We start from the raw sequence: 21576 nt of genomic DNA on the forward strand, positions 1-21576 counted from the left end.
GTCTCCATGACTTTGATGACAAACTTCTTTCCCCCCCCCCCCCGCCCCATTATCATAATAAAAAGTCATAATGCTGTCAAGGCAATTGAGTTATAGCCATCTAGTGTGTGAAATTTCATGATATTTGACAACAACAGGTTATTGACATGATCTCCCTTTGTAAATGTAGAAAACATTTTTAACACAATACAATTAGATGCAAAATTCAATTAGCTTTTTTTTTTTTTTCTATGCTGTACAGTTTGTACATCTCATGTTTGGCTGATAGTGCATTTAAATATATTTTTAAACAACTGGAGTGAATTAAATGCTTAATATGCAATCTCGCTGCAACCAATCAAGACAAATACTGTCCCAACCCTCAAAATTACTCTGTCGGAATTCACGTTATTCATTTTGACCGTCGTACGGTATGATTTTGGAAGTATCAGTCTCTATTCAAACTGCACAGCTTCTGTTTTAGCAGCTGCCTCTTCCAAAAGCTAGTCAGCTTTATTTGCTATCCAATTCCTGATGCACCTGTCTGCAGTTATAGTCCTGGGGATTGACTCTCAGTTTCACAGTCAATGGCCGTATCATATTTGAAAGGGGATTACTTCCAAAGAGCTTCATTTCAATTTTCTATTCTTTTTTTTTCCACTCCCCGAGTCTTTCTTATGCGACTTAGAATGAGAATGGAAATAGCACGGTTTTGCCCGTAATCGCTGCGAGGTGGTTGTAAACTTGAAAATGCCGAGTGATATGATTGATGGATAGGATTTACTCAGATCGCTATTGGAAATTCATTCTGAAAGGGGATTTTAACATTTTTTTCTTTTAGAATGCTGAAAAAGACTAGTTGATAAGAGAAGAAGACTTTTCAGGGAGGTAATTAATTTGTCGTTCTTTTGTGACTGTTTTCATTGCACAATGAGACTTAGTCTTGGCACAAGTCAGACTGCTTTTAATCTATTCATAAGTCAGAAATGGTTACGCTTCATCTCTTCAGTATGTTCAGGCAAGGTACCGTTAAAGAGAATGATTGTATAAATGAGAAATCACCAGGGGAAGAAAAATGTCTAATTCTTTGGAGCATGAATTATACAACATCATATTTCAGGACACGGGGGGGGGGGGGGGGGGGGGGGGGGGGCTGTCATAGTGATGATGTATTCAGGACTTCAGTCATTTTCACTCTCACTACGCAGTTTACAGTGCTTGGTTTTGGGATTTCGTTCGAGGGGAGGGAGATGGGTGTCAAGGTGAATCGCTGTAAGGGTGGATGTTCCAACAAGGGTACTGTCACTCCCTGCTGGTGATGCGGTTACCCCCAACAACACATTTTGACTCCGTGATGCAAGAGTGGGTTTGTACAGCCGTGAACCCTGGCGATCTCATTCCACCCCGATTGATTCATATGCAGCGGCCATGACGTGGTGGGAGAATCTCTTGGAAGGGGGAAAAAAATTAAAATGAGAAAACGCTTTGATCTCCGGATTTCTGCCGATTGATAATTTGGATGGAAAGTGCAACTAATTGACACTGTGCCCAGCCCCATCCCGACTCCCTCCATCCGTTTTTAGCAATGGCTGCCGGTAGGCGAGTTGTTGAAGTGTGTGTTTGTGTATGCATGTATGTTCGTCGTTCTGTCCATCCATGTTGAAAGATTAACCAGGAAGAATGTGACTTATTCATGGAGATGAATGCTGCTGAAATTTGCAACCTAACTACGAGCGAGGTTGCCGTGGAATATCAAATTGTCTCTGCGTGTGAGCGCAGAACGCTTTCTCAAATCTGACATGTTGGAAATCAGAATTTCAAATCAGCGCATAACTTAGGCCCAAGCCAGTCATGTTCAAGATGAACCAGCAAAAGAGCAGGAAGGGAAAAGGAAAGAAAGGATAGAATATATTCTGCTCGAATTGTATGTTTTTTTTAAAAGCATGTATCAACCTTACTGGTCCTTCAATAGTGTTGAAAACATGAGAGAATCCCTCTTACAAGCATGCACACATACACACACAAGCACACACTGACACACACACACACACACACACACACACACACACACACACACACACACACACACACGACACATGCACACAAAAAGACACATGCACACAAAAAGACACATTCACTGTCCTCAGACAATCAAACACTCGGCCAGAAAGAAGGAGATTTCAACCCTGTGCTCATTACTAGTTCATGCTCAGTCGACGTTGGCAACACATGTGATTGATGTTTGGTTCGCACCATTTAATAGGCGGGGGGGGGGAAGGGGGTGATGGATTGTGTGGGCTGAAGCCAGGGAGTGCTATTACGAAAGTACGTCTACCCCCCTCCCGAAGTGGCGCACTGGCGAGTTCTGAAGTGGGGGCTGGGAAATGTATATTGCATGGCCGTCACGAGATCTGGAAGAGGAACGGTATCGAGAAGCATCGCCGTTTAATCACTGCACGACTGCGATTTTTTTTTGCCCATGTGCCATTCACAAAAGTTCATCTCGCTTGGAGAAAACGAGAAAGAGAGAGGGGGGAGCTCCCGCATCGTCAGCAGTGATTTACTAGAGTACTTCTCTGCACTAATTATCCCTGGGATGAATGGAAATGATACAGCAGTCATATTTCTTTTTTTTTTCTCTCTCTTGCTCTCTCTTTAATAAGAAAAGGGAGAGGAGGAGGAGGAGATGAAATGAGACTGGCAGAAAAAAAGTCGATAATGAACATTTGACGAGGATTTCTTCTGGTCGTGTGATTCAGAAAACGTGTGTATGCCGGCACAACTCACATGAGTTTGATTGTAAAGGGGGAAGTGATGGAACAATGCTTGGCCATGATTCCTCCATCATCACTTGGGATGATTTTGACCAGATAGAGATGCATAAAACATCACTTGTAATAGTGGTAGAATTGCTGGCGTTGAGCGTTGGATGCCACCGTGACATGGCAACTTGTCTGCCAAGTTGCCGTACCTGGCATCTCGCCAGGTTCCGATCACAATCCCGTGCTTATTCACGATGATGTAGGCATCTTGGATGTAAAATTTCAGAAACCTATTCAAATCCAGAGGATGAGAGTAGCATGGAAACAATTTCAGCGAAAGACAGGGTGGTGTTAACATTAGAGAAGTTTTCTTGAAGGAGGAAAATACAGATTTTATGCTCTAGTGTCTGAAATTATGGAATTCTGCATAGATATTAAAGAAACATAGCCCACAGGCTCTATCAGAGTTGCGCTTGATAAAGCTGGTGTCAGAATTAGATTTACACATTGTCGTCATGATGAGAAGCTCAGCCCGCCATTCCGTAGGTCAGCTCGTCTCTTGGTTACTGCGCTGAATTGACGCACGCCTTTCACATCTCATGAATGGTGAGATGGCTGCGGGGGGAGAATGTGGAGAATCACGCTCCGAACCGTCGGCCGTGGCGACGGATTTCTGTGGGAAATTGCCAGAATTATCATCGATCACTCACTTACCTCCTTCTTCCTTTTTCTTTTTTTTTTCAAATGGAGATTGTGTATCTTTCTCCCCAACCACACGCTCACACATACCCATCATTAAACATATTGAATGGGTAAATAGTTGGAGTACAAGACCCATGCAGAATGAATGCAAGGGACAGATATTAATTGCCCGATGAATCCTGCACGATATCTTATTGCACATTGTCGTCGTCGAAATGATATGGCATCCGCTGATCGTAGCGATACCCATTTCTCCCTCTGCAAACAACTGCGATGTTTACTCGGGTGGAAGACTCGCATGTGATTGCTCCAACCCAGGAATGCTGATTAATTGTAGAGGACGGAGACTGTATGATGTCTATCTGTTGACGATGCAAAGGAGAAAAATGAAAATGGAATGAGCATGGGTATGGCAAGAGAATTGCCCATCCATTCCATTGTGTGCAGCTACTCCCATGTAGCTGGCAATTAGCGCAGAGATGAATTTAGCATTTTGCCATTCATGTGCTTGTGGGGTCGTCAGTGTGTGGGTGTACAGGACATGTTCTTGTTTTCGTACATATGTCGCCGTCTCTCCTCAGCCTTGGATCTTGAAGGAAGATGGGAATCAGTCGGGCTGAAAATCGCTGGGACGGAGGTCATTTCTGTGCCGCACGCGAGTCAGGGACGTCTCCCGCAAACATTCCTGACTTGTAAATGTCAGGAAACATTCTGGCCATAGCGATTTGTCATTTAAGCCTTTGTGTGCTCAGGTGCTCAACTTAACTTGCCAAGGTTTTTTGTTTGTTGTTGTTTTTTTTTAAATCAACATTCAGTAATCCATCAAAACTTAAGGTAGTTGGAGATTAGCAAGCCCACTGTCCAACAGGAGGGCCGTGACGATGCAGTTGGGATTAGGGGGATTAGGTAATCTCTATTCTCTGACAATTAGTTTCTGAACATCTGCACCAATCAGCAAAAAACACTCCAGCATTCATGCCAAATGGTAAATATAGCATAGTAAAGATGAAGGTTAACATGATTTCAACTTTTACAAAGTTATGGTTTGCGACATCTTAAGAAGTAATCAAACTTTTGTCTCGAGGTAGCCACCTCTCCTTTGCTCAAGAAACATACAAGTATGAATATTCAGCTCTCTTGATATAGAAATTCATAAGAGATTTTCAAATAGTTCTACTTACCATGACCAAGTCTGCTGCTAAAGTAGATTAGTGTTTTCTCAGTGTAAGTGAATATCCAAATAAGATTCTTCATGCTGTGAAGTTATTCTTCCCGACAAAACCAAAACAAAAGCACCATCTCGAATTCATTGAAGCAGATTGCGATTAACATGTATTTGGGTCATTCTGTTCTTTGAGTACACGTAAATGAAACTTGATTACTCACTAATAAAGAAGTCGTTAGCATCACTTTCTTCTAATTACCAGATCGGAGTGACCCCCGTGACTTACGGCATTCAATGAGGGAAATACACGACCTCTCAGCAGCCTCTATTGGTCCGCTGGAGAGAAAGCACAGAGCCTCTAAGAAAGAAAAATCTGATTACCCGACATTCCTGAATCCCAATTACCTTAATGCAAATCTGTTTACGTATGCCTCCCTGTGGTCAACAAATGGCGAAATTCCAAGCGGCGAGTTCATGCATTAAAGCACAATTCTACTCCGTGCCCAAGTGGATATTAGTGAATAGAGGACTTAGCACTAATTATGTGTTTTTTTAACCTTTGACCAGGAAATGTGGTCAGCCCCATATATTGGGTACAACTGTCATAGGCACGAGCATGTGCATTGCCTGTCGAGCCATGATTAGTATTTGCAGAGAATCAAATCCAATCTCCCCAAATAATGAGAATAGATGAAAGAAGATCTCAAGGGGGTCGTATGATGAGCGTTTTTTATTCCATATCTAAAAATTGCTCCATATTTGAGGTTCTCACATACATTTAAACTAACCTCAATTTTCATATCTATCTCTTTACCATTTGTGTCATGTACATTATGTTGGTCTTTTCACTTGGTCCCTTTTTTATGGGGGGAGGGAGGTTATTTTTAGTAGGTTTGTACATTTTGCATAGAAATTTAATTTTGTTTTGATTTGCCTTTTACAAAGTAAGAAGGTAGAAATGTGCTTAGTTCATTGACCTGTGTTTTGCAGTAGATCAAATGGCAGTGCTACACCTACCATAAATGTGAAGAAAATAATTTTATTGCTCAAGGTAATGTGCAATGTGTTGCCCTCGAGTCCAGTTGGAGCTATGGTCAGAAATAATCAAATGAGATCAGAATCATGTTTTTTTTTTTTCTTGTAAGTTATTAAGATGTCATTGTTACACTTCATCTAGCAGTGATTTAAATGCTGCTTAGATTTTTTATTTGTCCTATCCCACCACAAGAGCCTGTGTTTTGAGGAACATGTCTTTGATGGCAATTTTATTTCATCGTCCTTGTCACATTGACGCATCTTTGACGTGTCACACTTTCGCCGCTTCTCGAGTTTTATGCAGTTTCAGGAGAAAAATTTGGCTGGAAATATTAGAAATTGAAATCTGTGGCATCACGGTGGTGATGCCACAGTGGTGATGGTGATGGTGGTGGGGGGGGGGGGGGATGATGGGTAGTCAGAGACGAGCAAGAGTAGGGTAGATGCAGGGGAAGATAACAAGGAACCGAAATAATCATCTCACTTTGACAGATGAAATCAGAGAAGCTTTGCCGGGGCTCCCCGAGGGGGGAAAAGCTGAATAAGATTTTTATCGCCGCTTAATGTTATGATTAATGGCAGGGAGAAGCATAAGAATTGGATATCCGCAGCTCAGCTTTGCCTTTTGTTAAGCAAATAGCAAATGCCACCTCATATTTCGAATATTTGTGTCAACTTTGATTTTTCTTCTCCAGGTTTTTTTTTTCCCCATGCACCACAACTTCTCTTTTTCCCTCCTCTTTCACGTGACATCAGTGTTTTCAGTTGCACAACGATTTCTTGTCCCTCGTCTTATCACGCTTGATCTCGCGCTGTCCCTCACGCTTTGGTGACTTTCTTTTCCATGACTTTTTCCCCTCAATTTGTTTCCGTCATTGTTTATTCATGTATTTCTATCATCGCTTTTTTGTTTTTTCTCTGTTTGTATCATCTTTTTGTTACGATTTTACGAGAGAGAAGTTCAACTGGCTTGCTCAAGTTCTTATTTATCTTTTCTGTGCTGTTTCTCAAAGTCATTTTAGAATCTCTCTTGCTAGGAATATTCTTCAATGATGAGACGTCTGTTCAAACAGTCCAACCTAGCTTCTCCTGCTTATAGGCATTGCACTTTTAATCATAGTTAGTGCCATTCTTCCAGTAATTCCTTCAAATGTATTCCCCTCTGTGTATCTGTCTCCTTAAAACTATATATCTCTCTCCCTCTACTTAATATATCTCTCTCATTCCTCATTCTCTTTCTCTTTTCCATAATATTTTGATTTCTTAGTATGTTTAATATATTTTTCTCTTAGATTTCAAATCAAATTAATTCAATTCAATTATATTTCATTTCCATCCAACAAAGAGTAATACATAATACAAAGTATGCATTTGGCAATTCATAAATTGTTTAACAATTTGAAAGAAGTACAGGTATTTTCTTTCTGCTGCCCTCATTTCTCTCTAATCAATCCCTTTAAACATTCTCACCTTGAGGTTTTCTCTGGCTGAGTGCAGAGTGTGGTTAGAAATGCTACGAGGAGCTGTCACTTCCTTTTATCAGTCCATTTGCAGCATCCTTATTGTGTAATGAGAATCAGCTCATGAGTGAATACCTTTGTAAAAAGAGACACACACCAAGGCATTCATGTTAGTTTACGAAAATTGTGATGAATTCGCGTTTGAATTCGTCCAATTTTCATAGCACTTGCACAAGTTCTCTAGTGACTCAATATTTCAATAGCAACTGCATCAGTGAGTGTGTTGTGTGAAGGACTATGTTGTTTGCGTGGAGCACTGTTCATGTGAATTGCTGACACACATTTGCTGCTGGGGTATGAAATTGAGCAGCGTTACCCAATTCCAACCACATTGCCATTAGTGTTGTATCTTTCTTCTGTCTTTGATATCACAAAATGATTCGCAATCTTCATTTCTCCTTCGCTCTTCGGCATTTTGTTCTCACATGCGGGAAAACTCTCACTTGGCGTCTTAGGGGCGCACAAAATACGCTCTAATTTTGCAACTTCGCGTCGATTTTTGTGCGTGTGTAGTAGTACAGTCAGACAACAGCAACAAGAGGAGGAGGGTGATGCGATGTCGGCGCTCTTGTGTCGAGGGAACAGCGTGCAAGAAAGGTTTTTTATGGCGCTCTCACGTGAGTGTTATGACGTGAAGTTCAGAACATTGAGAAGAAGACGGGGCTTGCTTGAATTCGGAAGTTGATGCCCTTGCCACGCGCGGTTTTTATTTATTTTTCTGAAATGTTTTGCCGACACCGGCACAGATGTTAATGTTGTGTCAGCCATCTGGAACTCATGTTGTGTTGCCGTTCGATGGCAAGGCATGGTTTGAGTATGTATGTAGAGCAAGCATCTCATGGTGTGAGGGTGGATGAGAAAATGTTGATTATCCGTTGCTGCCTTTAACTCAGAACTTATTGCATCTAGCTTACTGCTGCCTCTAACTCAGGGTACAGTTTTCATTTCTGGGATGTAAAAAGACATCAGTTTTTTCAATCTATAAAAGCATGTCTGGAATATATAATGACTAGGCATGTGGACTCAGTAATCATGAATTACGGAAAAAATGACCTTTTCCAAGTAGGCCTATACGTCTTCTTCTCTGTACTTTTGATTGATTAACATCTTTGGTAGAAAGTGGTCGTTCCTGGTCAGTTTCATTTTGGGATATCCTAGGTAGAGGCATAGTTTTATCTTACAGTCACACTTTTGCCCTTCATTTCCCAAAATGTGGAAAACAGTGAGATTACATCATTGGGGGTTTGCCTGGATCATGAAAAATATTACAAAAGTTTCAACAGCAGTGACTGTTGCATAGTGTCTGTTCCAGTACTAATTTAGGTTTGATTCTTTGTTCTTCTCTTGCTCGTAAAGTACACTCCAATTTAAAAAAAAAAAACCTCCAAGATATGAAAGCAAATTCTGTGTGCATCTGTGTTTTGTTTCTTTCTCTCTTTTTTTTTTTTTGCAATGTGTAAAGGGATACATGCTGGAGCTATCTAGCACATAACATCTGTTCTGAGTTCAATGCACTTTCACTCTGGACAGGGATCCCTCAAATATGTCGCCGTGTTCATCTGGTAGTTCTTCTGCCTCCAGAGGCGTTATGTTACGCGGCGACGGCACAAAGTTCCCGTCTCGGGTAAACGGGTTAACAAGCCGGCCTTCGCCGCCTCGAATTTCAATCCTTTTAGATACACGCCATTGAGGCGCTGGGCAGTACCATTCACTCTCTTGGCCGGCCAGTACGGTGGGTCCTCGTTTGAGGGATGAGTTTGGCAGGGTGGGGAAACGAGAATGGGGAGGGGGGTTGGAGAAAAACCTAAAAGTCATTCATTCCTTCACGTTGTTAACTAGGGCAATTGCATTACTGGCAAGGTGTTGTGCGCAAGTCGTCGTATTAGGAGTTTTGCAGCATCACTCCGCTGATGAATTTGATGCATTTTAAAGGCTGCGGAAAGTGATGAAAAACCAACCAGGAACAGAGAAAGAAAAAAAAAATTTCAAGAACTTAAATTTCACAGATGTGTGTAGGAATGCATCATATAACATATTTTAAGGCAAGTTCTAGCCAAAAGATAAAAATAAAATGCTGCGAGGGTTACAGTTTGCAATGTAGTTGCACTGCTGAACCCACAAGCTGGCTGTTCAATCATTTTTTCCATGGTTGCATGTTGCTCATGTGTCTTACTAAGTGTATTTTTTTTCCAAAATGCTAAAGTTATTCCAGTATCGGAATGAAAGTCTTAGAAAGCGAGGAGCCTGAATTTATTCATACGTGTCTCGCATCTCAACTTCCTAGATGTCAATCATTTCACCCATTTGTTAAATACTGCCAGGTTTTCCTTTACATGTCGTTTGGCGACTTCTTCCGAATGATTTGGAAGAGGCAAGTGCAACTGTCCACGTTTGGCTGTTGCCATGACAAGTGTTTCTTGGCAATAGAAGTCAGTAATTTGCAAGATTGAGTCTGAATAAAGTCTTGAATCTGTACGGTACTTGATAGCAAAGCTGTGTTCTTTAGGGACTAGTTAGATGTAGAATGGCAGTGCAGCAAAAATTTTTGTTCCACCTTAGTTTAGGTCTGTTGTCATTGTTTGCTATCTCAGTCAAGAGAACAGATACTCAGAATCAAATAAGAGTTTAAATTCTCTCCCTTTTGTGGTGTACTTTTTCTATTTCTTTTCAAAAGTTTGCAATGCATTAGGCTGGCAAACTGAAATTTAATTTCTACTAATTCATTTTTTCCCCCCTTCATGTCCATTTGTGTGCATGCCGACGTTAATTCTGAGCATTGTACCGTCAGCATTCCGGCAAATTTACTTGATCAATCTATTGTGGAATGCAGCGGGAGTGAGTAGAGACGATCTGTGTTGAGAGAAAGGATGGACTGCGTTGTCTTCTCTCCTTGCATCTGTTGTGAAATCAACTAGATGTGATCAGATAAAGTTGGAGCTGCTGCGACTCTGCGCAGAGGAGAAGAAAAGAACAAATATTGTGCATTCAGCCAAAGTTATTCAGCTTCATTTGTTTTGCTGGAAACATGGAAACCCTTCTCATCTCATATTGGATCCATTGTGACTGTATGAAATGTTTGACAGACTTGCAAGATATGTAAAGTAACGTTAGCTTGTGGACGGTAAAAGACAAAGAAAAAATGGTCGATTCACGTCAGTTCTGCTCAGCAGACATGTCATTTTTTTTTTACGTCACTTTTATTCTAAAGATTGCCACACAGTTTCTCTTCCGCAGTTTTCATTCACCTCTCATTCTGTCTCAGCATATATTTCAACTGACAAATCATATAAATATGAAAGAGACAGGGGGAAAAAAGAGATGTAGAATGAAGTATATCTCCATATCTCATTTCTTTCTATCCCACCATATATTTCAGCTGAAAAGTCATATGACCAATTAAGAGACACAGAGAGAGAGAGAGATAGAGATGGAGGAAGAAATATAGAATATATTCTATATCTCCTCTCTTTCTATCCTACCGCATATTGCAGCTGACTAATCATATAACCGATAAAGGGAAAGAGATGCAGAAAAATATATATGTCTTATCTTTCACGATTATTCATATTTCATTACCAGCTCCTGGCAGGTATTAAGGTGAGGCACTTGCATAGAATATATCTGGGATAGATTTTTTTTTTTTTGGCCATATGCTACCTTTTTTGCGACTCCTTCAGCAAAACAAACAGGAGCAGGATTGACAGGGAAAATAAAACAAATGCAACATGATGGATGATCACTAAGATAGATGTGATCCATGTGTTCATGTTTAACCTCATGACTGCCGGAGGGGTTTACATGACTGGGACACGCAGCAGCGCTAGAGGCTCTCCCAGTAATGTCCAGAATGAAACATTTATCTGGGTTAAGTGATGCGGAGTTTCTCTCCGCGAGAGAGGTTTAAAGTTTGCCGAGCAATGCATCAGTGTCGACGAGCACGCAATGTGGAGATGGCCTTTCTTTTGTATCTTTGCAAAAATTGGAACTTATATACTTATGATATGACTAAATATTTAATCAAAACTGTGTGCGGTATTCCCCCCCCCATCACATATTCACAATGTTTGTAATTTCCTTTGTTTAATAAATCCATTTCTGTCGTTAGGCTGTCTAGTTCATGGATACCTACCAGGTACGCACCAGCAAGAGTCAGGTCAAATCCGGTGTGAATTTTCGTTTCTTTTCTCTCTCTTTCTCTCTCAGTGATATCAAGGACACGGCATCGATATTGGCAGGTTTTATCCGCAGACCCGTCTGACGGGCGATCAATTTCTGATCGGCTGCGGCAGCCACATTTCCCGCCGCAGCTAATTGTATCCACACATCTGCAGTGCAATTTCGTTTGCCGAGTTATAAGGGGGAGGGAAAAAAATCTACCTGTGCAGGTGTTAAGATCCATTGAATTTGTTCTAGATATTATCTAGGACATGCATTCATCTCTCCTCTTACATCTTCTAGAATTACGGAATTGTCACCAGCTGTCATTATCTTAGTCATGATATTTCAATATGGATTTGGGGGGGGGGGGGGTGGGGGTGGATGAGAGTAAAGGTCAAAGTTGAAACTGTCACCTTCCAAATCAGCTTTTAGGGAGTGTTCATTATTCAAAGAGATGGATGAAGCCTGTCTGTTCATTGGTTGAGATGTTCTCGCATTTCTTTCACCGCAATGTTTCAGCCTCGCTTAAATTGAGTTGACAATGATGTGTTTGTTCTGACATGTTGTTGCCGTGGCGATTCACTCCATAATGACTCCATCCTCCATGACGGCCAGAGGAAGTTCAGTGACACCCTAATTGATTCCTGATTGAGATTTATGCACAGGATAACTTCCTTTTCATCACAGTTCAATCCTGTAAAGTTGCGCATAGTGCGAGAAGTAATCATAAAAGGATAGGGATATTATATTTCCATTGAACTGGAGAACCATACTACATGGCGAGCAAAGTGTAGTGAGAGTGTTGATGATCCTTACAAGCAGGTCAAATCGAAAATTTACGCTTAACTTTTTGTTATAACTGTATATTTCCTGCTGACAAGCAAACAGTGTTTGTGTCAGTGTTTGTGTATTCGACCCCAAAAAAGCCCCTCATATTTCAAAATAAGGACTAGTTTTATGTATGGTCTGCCTTAATGCAAGATTGATGATATGTTCACATGCGGAGAAATGCAACATTAGATATTTTACTTGGGTATATTGAGAACACCAAGGAAGCCTTGTCTACAAATACGATTTCAGGCAACTACTTGCCGAGCGGTGGATATCATGCCGAGCCTAAGCCATTCGTTACCAGCTTTTGGCGGGAAATGTCACAGCGGACATTCCCGTGCGATAAAGAAAAAGCTGTGACGTATTCACACAAATTGTGTTACGGCAATCGAGTGGATAAATCGCTTCAACAGCTGTTGAGGTTCATTAGCGATGCCCGTAAGCTCTTTAATTGATTCCGAATTGGACGGTGTGCTTCGCGAGAGGGCGCTGTTCTATTTGATTGGATGGAGGTGAAGGGAGCAGGGATGGGAAAAGAGGCATGTGACTACTACTGTTGAAAGAGGAGATTGGTAGGCAGTGATGCAGATTAAAGTCATATGCTCAGGAACGAATGCATGTTCAATGTGTAGGGATCTAAGGGAAGGCAAGAGACATGATGTTAACACAAGCATTTTTTTTTTTTTTGGGGGGGGGGGAGTCAGGACATCTTTTGATGTATGCAGTATTGCTTCGATTTGCACACACCATATTGCAGTAAGGCTTCAAAGATGCAAGTTGACAATATTGTAAGCTTTCAAGTTTGTCATGACGATTAATGTTTTTCTAGTGTCTGCTTGGAAAAATAGCCGATGCACTAACCAGATATATATGTTTTGTCAGACTCTTTACCTTTACCCTTTCTTGATATTCAACTCACATACCCTTATGGTGGAAGGGATGGTAACTGTTGTGTAAATAGGTGGCACTGCTGCTTCAAATACAATATCTGCACTACCTCTTTTTCTTTAAGCGACGCGACCTCCTTCTTTTTAAAGTTTCTGTTTGTTTATGTCACCGCTGCTGTCCTTCAGTGACTGAAAGTCACATGTTTGCTTGTTCGAGGGCTGTTCCTATCTTTACCTTCACGCCTTTCCCGTGCATGCACAACGGAGTTTGTGTTTCTGGCTCCCTGGGTCTGACATTGACAGATCAGTGCAGACTATTATTACATGGCAAAGCTAGCGACACCTCAGCCTTAATGAATACTGGTCCCCATCCTTGGCAGTGTTTTGATATATTGCTCCAGCATCAGCAGCAGAAGTACAAGCTCCCGTAACCGTGACGATGAAGAGAGAGATGGACGGGGGGGGGGGGGGGGGGGGGGGGAGGGATGTGAGAGGACTTGAGAGGGACAGACAAAAATTTATTAATGAACAAGGAAAGAAATAAACATTAACTGATGTTAACATCCTGCTTTTGTTTTTTTTGTCATTTTCTGACTTGTGTGTGTGTTCAGTGCTGTACGTCATTAAAGGGAGGGGAGAAAATAGAAAAAAAAATGGTAAAAATTGATGATGGAAAAACAAACGGTGCCAGACTAGGGATGGGAAACCGAGGAAAGCGCTGCAAGACAGTAGCAGCTGCAGAGCCCCACCCCACCCTTCCCCCCATGCAGGTGCCTCAGTGTAAATACCGACACCCAAACACGTCTTCCGTCCCCATAGTCAGTGGAATCCTCCTCTGCTGGCTTGCCTTCAGCCCTGCCGGTGGCTGCGCCAGGCCGGGGGTAGGTGTTGAGAAACAATCCCGGACCAGCTGACGATGATGTTTTCAATTAGACCCTAGTTTTGGAGGAAATGGAAGATGGGTGAGGGTAAGGATAAAAACGAGGAGGAGGGAGATGGGGGTTGGGTTGCCATCAAGGACCCTGGCTCCTCTAGGCACTGCAGAATCCTTCCACGAAAAACATCCTAGCAAGCCGATCGCATCCGTTAATACAAATTTCAGTATTTTTGCCCTGAGAATGAAGGGTGTGAGAAACAATTACAAGGTTTTGAAGAATCGAGGGGGGCATCTGCAGCAAGAATGTTGTTCGCAATGTCAACAACGGAAATTGATGGAGATGGAATAGTCTCGTAAGAGATGTCATGCAGGAAATTGATGAGACTTGGGTAACTGAAACATACAATGTCTCTCTTAATCATCCCCACGCGTGTCACATGACACCTTGACATTCCAAAGATGTTTTTGTGACGAGGCAGGTGGATTCCTCAGGGGTCGTTGACAGCTCCTCGAAAAAAATCAATCATGTGAAAGTTTTTGGTGAGATGATGACGAGAAGCAAATCAGGCAGCATTTGACGTCTTGCTCACAATTATCCACCATGAATGAGGTGTACTGCATGTAAGATATGTGTAGCCTCTCTCACATGAGAACATAAGTCTGTGTTCTATGTTGTTTCAGTATTTATTACACTAACTACCAAAGATAGTGAATAGTGGTGATATGACTTCTCTGTCCCTTTTATTTTTCAATGCTTTACAGAATCGTCCAGTTGCTCTGAAGTCCAGAACTTTACATCATGATGCTATGATTCATGATTGTGCCCAGAACATAGAGATCAACATACTCTATTTTCATTAAGTCGTCTTTGATTCAAGCTGAAGGAAACCCTTCCATCTCGAGATGGGCACACAAGAGTGTGTGGTGTGAGGTGAATCATGAGAAGGGCGTGGCTGGGGCGCGCCCATGTGCCCCTGACGGATTTTGAGAAGATCGACTCCGGTGTTTTTGCAGTTGCTGGGGGTTTTCTTCTCCTGCTTCATGTCTCTAAAAAAAAAAGATGAAGGGGAGAGATTTAGGGTGCCAGGACGTGCTTGTTATCTTCGTGTTTTTGTCGTCTTTGCAGACGAGTGAGGAGGGAGATTCTCTGACGATGGCTCTCCCGGTGATGAAAGAAAACCAATTTTTGGTGTTTTCCTCTCTGCCCTTTCCCTCTTTTCTTAGAGACACATCACAAAATTCCCACGCGTGCAAGTGGAATACCGTATCCATCATCTTATGTGCAAGAAGAAAGTACAGTATTATGTCTGATGGTTTTTTTTTTTGTTGGCCATATAGGCATATATGATGCAAATTGACATGCTCATTTGAAAGTAATCTTTGAGCAGAACATGGACGTTTTTAGTGGGTTTTTTGTGATGGAGACAAAATGTGATGGATCACAGTATAATGATCTCCAGTATAATGATCTCCAGTGATGGGCTTTGTTATAGTGTGTCCTCTGTTTATCTCCTGCCCCCCCCCCACCCCAATCCAAAAGGATTGGATGAACTGTCATTATTGTCTGGTCCTGGCCAGAATTGCTCTCTAGCACATCATCACCATACTGTTACTTCTGAAAGCTTCTGAAAAGGAGGCTAGTTGTCTTTTTTTAAGTTTCATAATCCTTTTTTTGGATGGTATGAAATGAGGCTGGAAGGAGCCATCTGCTGGCCAATGTTCACCAGCAGACTAGCACATGTGTGATTTTGTATGCTGAATTATATACTGTATACGCCGAATATTTTGCGAGGTTTTTATTTTTGCGAATTTAGCGAGTCAGGTGCTATTCGCGAAATTAAAGACATGCGAAAATATTGACTCTGATCCCGATGTGAATGTGACGTACGCATTTACACTTCTCCGTTCCGTACAGGACTCCACGATCGCGAATTTAACCACTCACGAAATCGTTGGAAATTCCCGATTCGCGAAAATTTAGACTTGCGAAATGTATGGTGTATACAGTACTGTACATACAAATTTCCCAACCTCATCAAGGTGAATGTCGGCCGTTTTTAATAAAATGATATCAAGAATGAAACTGATATTTCTACCTTCACAGTTTGTGAAAGCTCTTTCTATTTCTGTGACCTGTTGCGACTAATGAATATGTCTGTTTTATCTCTGCTTGATTTCACGCTGCAGGTTTCGGCTTTGTTATATTCGACAACGAGAAGACCGTCGACAATGTCTGTGAGGAGCACTTTCACGAACTCGATGGAAAACTGGTAATATTTCTTACCTTTGACCCTAACCCCCTCCCCTTTGATATCCCCCTGAACCCTCCACCCCTTCCTCACACTCATGCAAACATGCCCTGCATTCATTTGATCAAACATACTAACCCATCAAACATAATTGATCCTAAATCATGGAAGCCCAGTTTTTTTTGCTAGTCCCTCCAGATATGCACAAGATTTTATCCATTGACGAGAAAATTGGCTGCTTTTAAAAAAAAGAAAGCTCCTATTAATATCCCAATATCGACAAAACTCCCTCCTTACTCAGCATTGAGAAGGGACTTATGCAAGCCACCTGTCTTCTTTGGTTAGTGAAAGAATGCCATAAACGCAGATGTGTAGAAAGATGATCGACTGGCAATATTGGCTGTTTTTTTGTCCGTAATCGTAGTAATGACATTATGAAGTGTAGTTATGATGATGATGATGATGATAATGATAATAGTAATGATAAAATAGATAGTGTTTATTACTGTAATGCAGTTTAATGAGTGAAGTTTTAATTTTGATTGATAAAAATATAGATTAAAATGTAGCAGGTATCACGATAAGGGGGAAAAAGCTATACCATCCATTTTGGTCAGAATTTATGTCCGGTGCCTCATCCCGATTAGAGTTCAAAGCACTTGCACAAATTTCCGATAGTGCTTTTGCATCGCGCAGTAATAAGTCATCTAGATGCAGCTGAGTGGCCTTCCCACAATGGTACGCATAATTTTTGCCCCATGGAGTTTGGTCAATCCAGTGTTGTGAATTCTAAAGAGTTTGGCTGTTGGAATACACATTGACCGAGAAAGCCGACGAAGCGTGTAAGTTATGAATGCAAAATGAAGTGCGGCTATCGTTTCCTGATGTGCCACGGTAAAAATAGATCCCTTTTTTTTTGCAATATGTCATCCTATTTGCGTGGCTTTTTTTGCGGTCCAAAAAAAAGCAACGCTAGCCAAAATTGTTGATGAGGTTGATGTCCTCAGCTAATCCTCATGACAAGTTTGTAAGTTTATCTTCAATTCTTTTTTTTTTGATAATTATTTTCCCCAGTGAGCTCATGGCCTGATTATTATAGCCATGAAATGATTTTGGATGCTAACAGTTATTTACATGGTCATCTTTGGCAATTACATTTTTCTTGCAGTTGCCCACCCTACCCCAATCCTGGAAGAGATTCGATAATTTCATCATCTCCATATTTTGGCTATTTTACAGGGGACATCTGCCCCTGATGGGACAAATTGTTTCTGAAATGTGCAGCAGCATATATTCCAGAGAAGATGTGATGTTATGAATTCTGAATTACTTCCTAAACCAAAGGATGATGCTATACAGTGAAGATGATGATGATGGTGATGATGATGATGGTGGTGATCATCATCATCATCATCATCATCATCATCATCATTATCATTACTATTAACATTATTTTCATCATTATTATGATCACGATGACAATTATAGGGTAAGAATATTAATTGGCGGCATAACAATGATTGTCAAAATAAAGAAGATGATTATGATGATATATGAGTGATAAATCCACTTTTAAGATTTCCAATATGAGATTTTTCATCCACGTAACCAACAGGGGTAACATATGGAGGTTACCTCTCTGTTTGTTACAAGCTACCAAAACTGTCCCAATCTACTCCATGGCTGGCTTACACTGTGGAGAGAGGGAAAGACCCCATATGAAGGGCATATAAATCGATGTATAGAGCTGCTTAAAATGCTATTGCATGAGAGCGATGCACAAGTGACATAACAGCACAAATCAGTGCTGTCTCCTCATAAGGCACAATGCTTTACAACCTCCCCCCTGATGGGACCTCAGTTGATTTGATGGGAAGGGAACCTGGGGAAAGACGTGCTGTAATATTGTTATTATCGTCATCAGCATGGACCCTCTTTTGCCTCAAGAGGGCAGCACACGGGTAGTGATGATAATATTTCACCATGTGCGTGGGCTCTCATTGCCTCGCCATATCTCAGTTTCATTCAGAATGTAAGAAGTTCACGGCCTCATATAATGAAAGAACGACTGATAAAATCTGCTAGCAAAAAAAAAAAGAAAGATTATAAGCATTTCCTGTTTGTTTGTTTGTTTGTTTGTTTGAACTCATGTCATCATCTCATCCAATTTCTTAAGCTTTTACATACACGTAATGTATGCACTCATTGTATTCTACTGCGTCTTTAGGTCAACCATCATCTCATAGTCAGCATTTTTGTCACTTTTCTACTGCTGATGTATGTGCGCATGCTCTTTATACTGTACTCAAATGATGCACTCTTCGACTAAACATTTTGAGCCCTGGCTATCTTGCAGGGTAATACATCACTGAAAACTGCATAGAACCTTGACTCATTTTTGGCAGAAGTAGGCTTTTTACAATTGTAAATGATACTTTCACAGTAATTTGAAACAAGTGAGGCACATTTGATGATAATATATACTTGCTAATGTCTAGAAAATCTTTTTTTTTTTTTGCTGCAAAAATGTATCTTGATTTGCAAATACATGCAAACACGAATGATATGACAGTAAATAATAGTATAGTGTATACAGGTTTGTGATAAATCAGAGGGCACCTCTGACAAAAATGTTAACAAATGGAAATATTGTGATAAAAATAGTATGACAGTATCTGCATATTTCTGGTTAATCAAAGTGCCAGACATATTAATCCCAGGTTAATCATTGAAGAAGGGGTAGGGCAGTGTCATTTGTGCGTTTTTATTTCATGCTACCTCTTGTCTTTGCATGAATATTAATCCACATTTATCGCAGATTTCCCGAACAGAGAGCCTTCGTTTCCATCCGCAGATGGTTTTGCATCATTTCATCTCATTTGTCTATCATCTGTGCCATGCCTTTCTGTTCCACATTTGGTCTTCTTGATATCCCTTTAATCCCAGAATTTTTAGCTGGCTATTCTTTTTCCCTTTTAACAGAAAACATACCCATTGAGTAATTTGCATTAGCTCTATTTGTCTTCCGTCTGCGCCATCAATCAAATCACTGCATTTGTTGGGTCAGGTGCATGGCGTATTCCGAACAGGAAGAATGTTTGATTTAGCAACAACTATGTACCTTCTTTGTTTTTCCTTTAAAATCACATGCAACTAGAATAGCCCGCTCCCATCTCATATGCTTCAGATTGATGGATAGCAACTAGCATCCCCCCCCCACCCCCTGCAGCTTCAAATGTCAGACAGATCTCTCACAATGATTGTTATAGATATGCAGAGGAAAGGCTGGAAACATACATGTAAATCCATTTTATCCACACATACCCAGCATCCAGAAACCCGTGGAAGCAAAGTTTTTTTTTAAAATCTTCTGTAGTTTTCTAGAATATGTATTTTACTTCATTCCATAAGACAATCAGTATTACTGTTTACAATAGGCACCTTGGAATAAATGTGTGAAAACTTACTTCCCAAGATGTATAGATGATGGATAAAATGTAGAGAGAAGTGAATTGCAAAAAGTTACTTGAGGATTACACAAATTCTGCTTTATGAATCTGATTTTATCACTACGAATAAAGTGTTCTTTGTATCACATAAAGCTGTATAATTATAATAGTTCCGATGAATCTCTTCTGTTCATAACCTAGAGGATGGTTATTTGCTGAGGAGAGCTACCTGGGGGCTTTAACCCCATTGAGACATTCTAAGAAGTTCCTATAGTATTAGGTGGATTTTCTTCTCTCAATTATTGACTCGTTATCTTTATTTCACACAGTTCTCATGTTAGATATTTCCATCAGAGAAGAAGAGTTTTGATTTAAGACTTATCACTTATCAACTGACCACTAATCAGAGGGTAACTACCGAGTATTCCTTTACCAAATTCATTAGATTTTCATTAGAAGTTTTCATGTTTGTGTTTACATTGTAAGATCTACCTCTTTGGCATATTTCTTCAGGGTTTGACAACTATTTGCCCCCTCCCCCCCCCCCCAAGAAAAAAGAACAAAAGAAATCAAACAAACTAAACCAGCTGTCACACCTATAATTGTATAATGATCTAAAGTAGTAATATATGACATCATTTCTTTGTATCTTTGCTCCCTCTCTTTCTCATCTCTCTCCTTTTTCCTCTCATTCTGTCTTATTTCTCTTTCTCTTCTCTATCTCTTACTTTTTCTTTTCTCTCTCTCTCTCTCTTCTCTATCTCTTACTTTGTCTTTTCTCTCTCTCTCTTCTTTATCTCTTACTTTTTCTTTTCTCTCTCTCTTCTCTATCTCTTACTTTTTCTTTTTTCTCTCTCTCTCTTCTCTATCTCTTACTTTAACTTTTCTCTCTCTCTCTCTCTTCTCTATCTCTTACTTTTCTCTCTCTCTCTCTCTTCTCTCACACATATTTTTCTCTCTCTATGTGTTTCCCACTCTCTCTGTCCTCCCGTCGTTTCATCTGACCAGGTGGAAGTAAAGAAGGCGCAACCGAAAGAAGTCATGATGCCTCAGAATGCGGCCAAAAACAGGGCGGCTATGATGCGCAACCTCTACAGCATCTATGGTAAGAGGGCGCCCTATTTTTTTTTTCTTCCAGAGTAGGCCAGTAGAGGGTAGCAGTAGCTGTAGAATCGGTGCAGTTGGCACTAGCGCACTAGTGCATTCTACCAACACCTTATGAAAGTGGCTATCTGACGTGTTCTGTGCTCTTTTTTTTTTAATGTGTGAAAATTTTATATATATTTATATATATACATATACACTTTTCATATAACCTGTGGTGTATTTAACATGGATGTTGTTGGACAACAGAGGGCGGTAGTAGCAGTAGTGGGTGTGTGAAGCGCACATTGGTGTAGCACTTTCAATCTCTCGTTTGTCGAGACTTCCTGATGTGACATGGCACCAGCTACCACGAGAAAGGACGTAAGTTGATACCTATGCCGTGCAGATGCAGCCAGGAGTGGATTGTTTAGAAACAGAAGGTTGCTTGTAACAGCATGGGGAAAAATGAGAATGCATTAATTTTTATATTATCTTGGACAAGGAAGACTAATTCTTACTGGTGACAAATTTTCTGGCGTGATTGATAGTCATGCAGTGTGTCAGTCAGTCAGCCATTACTCAAAATTCAATACTCCTTTAATAAGTGAGCAAAAGTCATGATGTATTTGGCGTAGCTGTTTGAAAGACATTCTCTGTTCTTGAGAGGGCTGGGGTAAGATATGATTAATTGCAAGGAATATTTTATTTGCCAAGGTTTGTTACACAGTTCAGTATTAGTGAAATGAAGTTGAAGTTACAAGGAACATGATTATGAGAATATATTTGGTGCTTTGTATCAGATGTATTTAGATGATACATTTTGCATATAGGATTTTCATATTGAATATTTTGAAATTCCTCCCCCTCAAAAGAAAA

General features: G+C 40.6%; 1 protein-coding gene across 1 annotated transcript in view; it reads left to right on the plus strand.

Moving 5' to 3' along the window:
- The window catches only part of LOC139713551 (uncharacterized), a 146936-nt gene that overhangs the window by 91136 nt on the left and 34224 nt on the right, over positions 1-21576 (plus strand). The window contains exons 3-4 of the mRNA XM_071625274.1: positions 16104-16186; positions 20623-20719. Of these exons, the coding sequence (XP_071481375.1) occupies positions 16104-16186; positions 20623-20719 (180 nt within the window). The remainder of the gene's footprint in view (positions 1-16103; positions 16187-20622; positions 20720-21576) is intronic.

The sequence above is a fragment of the Diadema antillarum genome, unplaced genomic scaffold, assembly GCF_040938485.1.
Source record: "Diadema antillarum isolate AM-2024a unplaced genomic scaffold, OU_Dant_1.0 seq00002002_RagTag, whole genome shotgun sequence".
Classification (NCBI taxonomy): Eukaryota; Metazoa; Echinodermata; class Echinoidea; order Diadematoida; family Diadematidae; genus Diadema; species Diadema antillarum.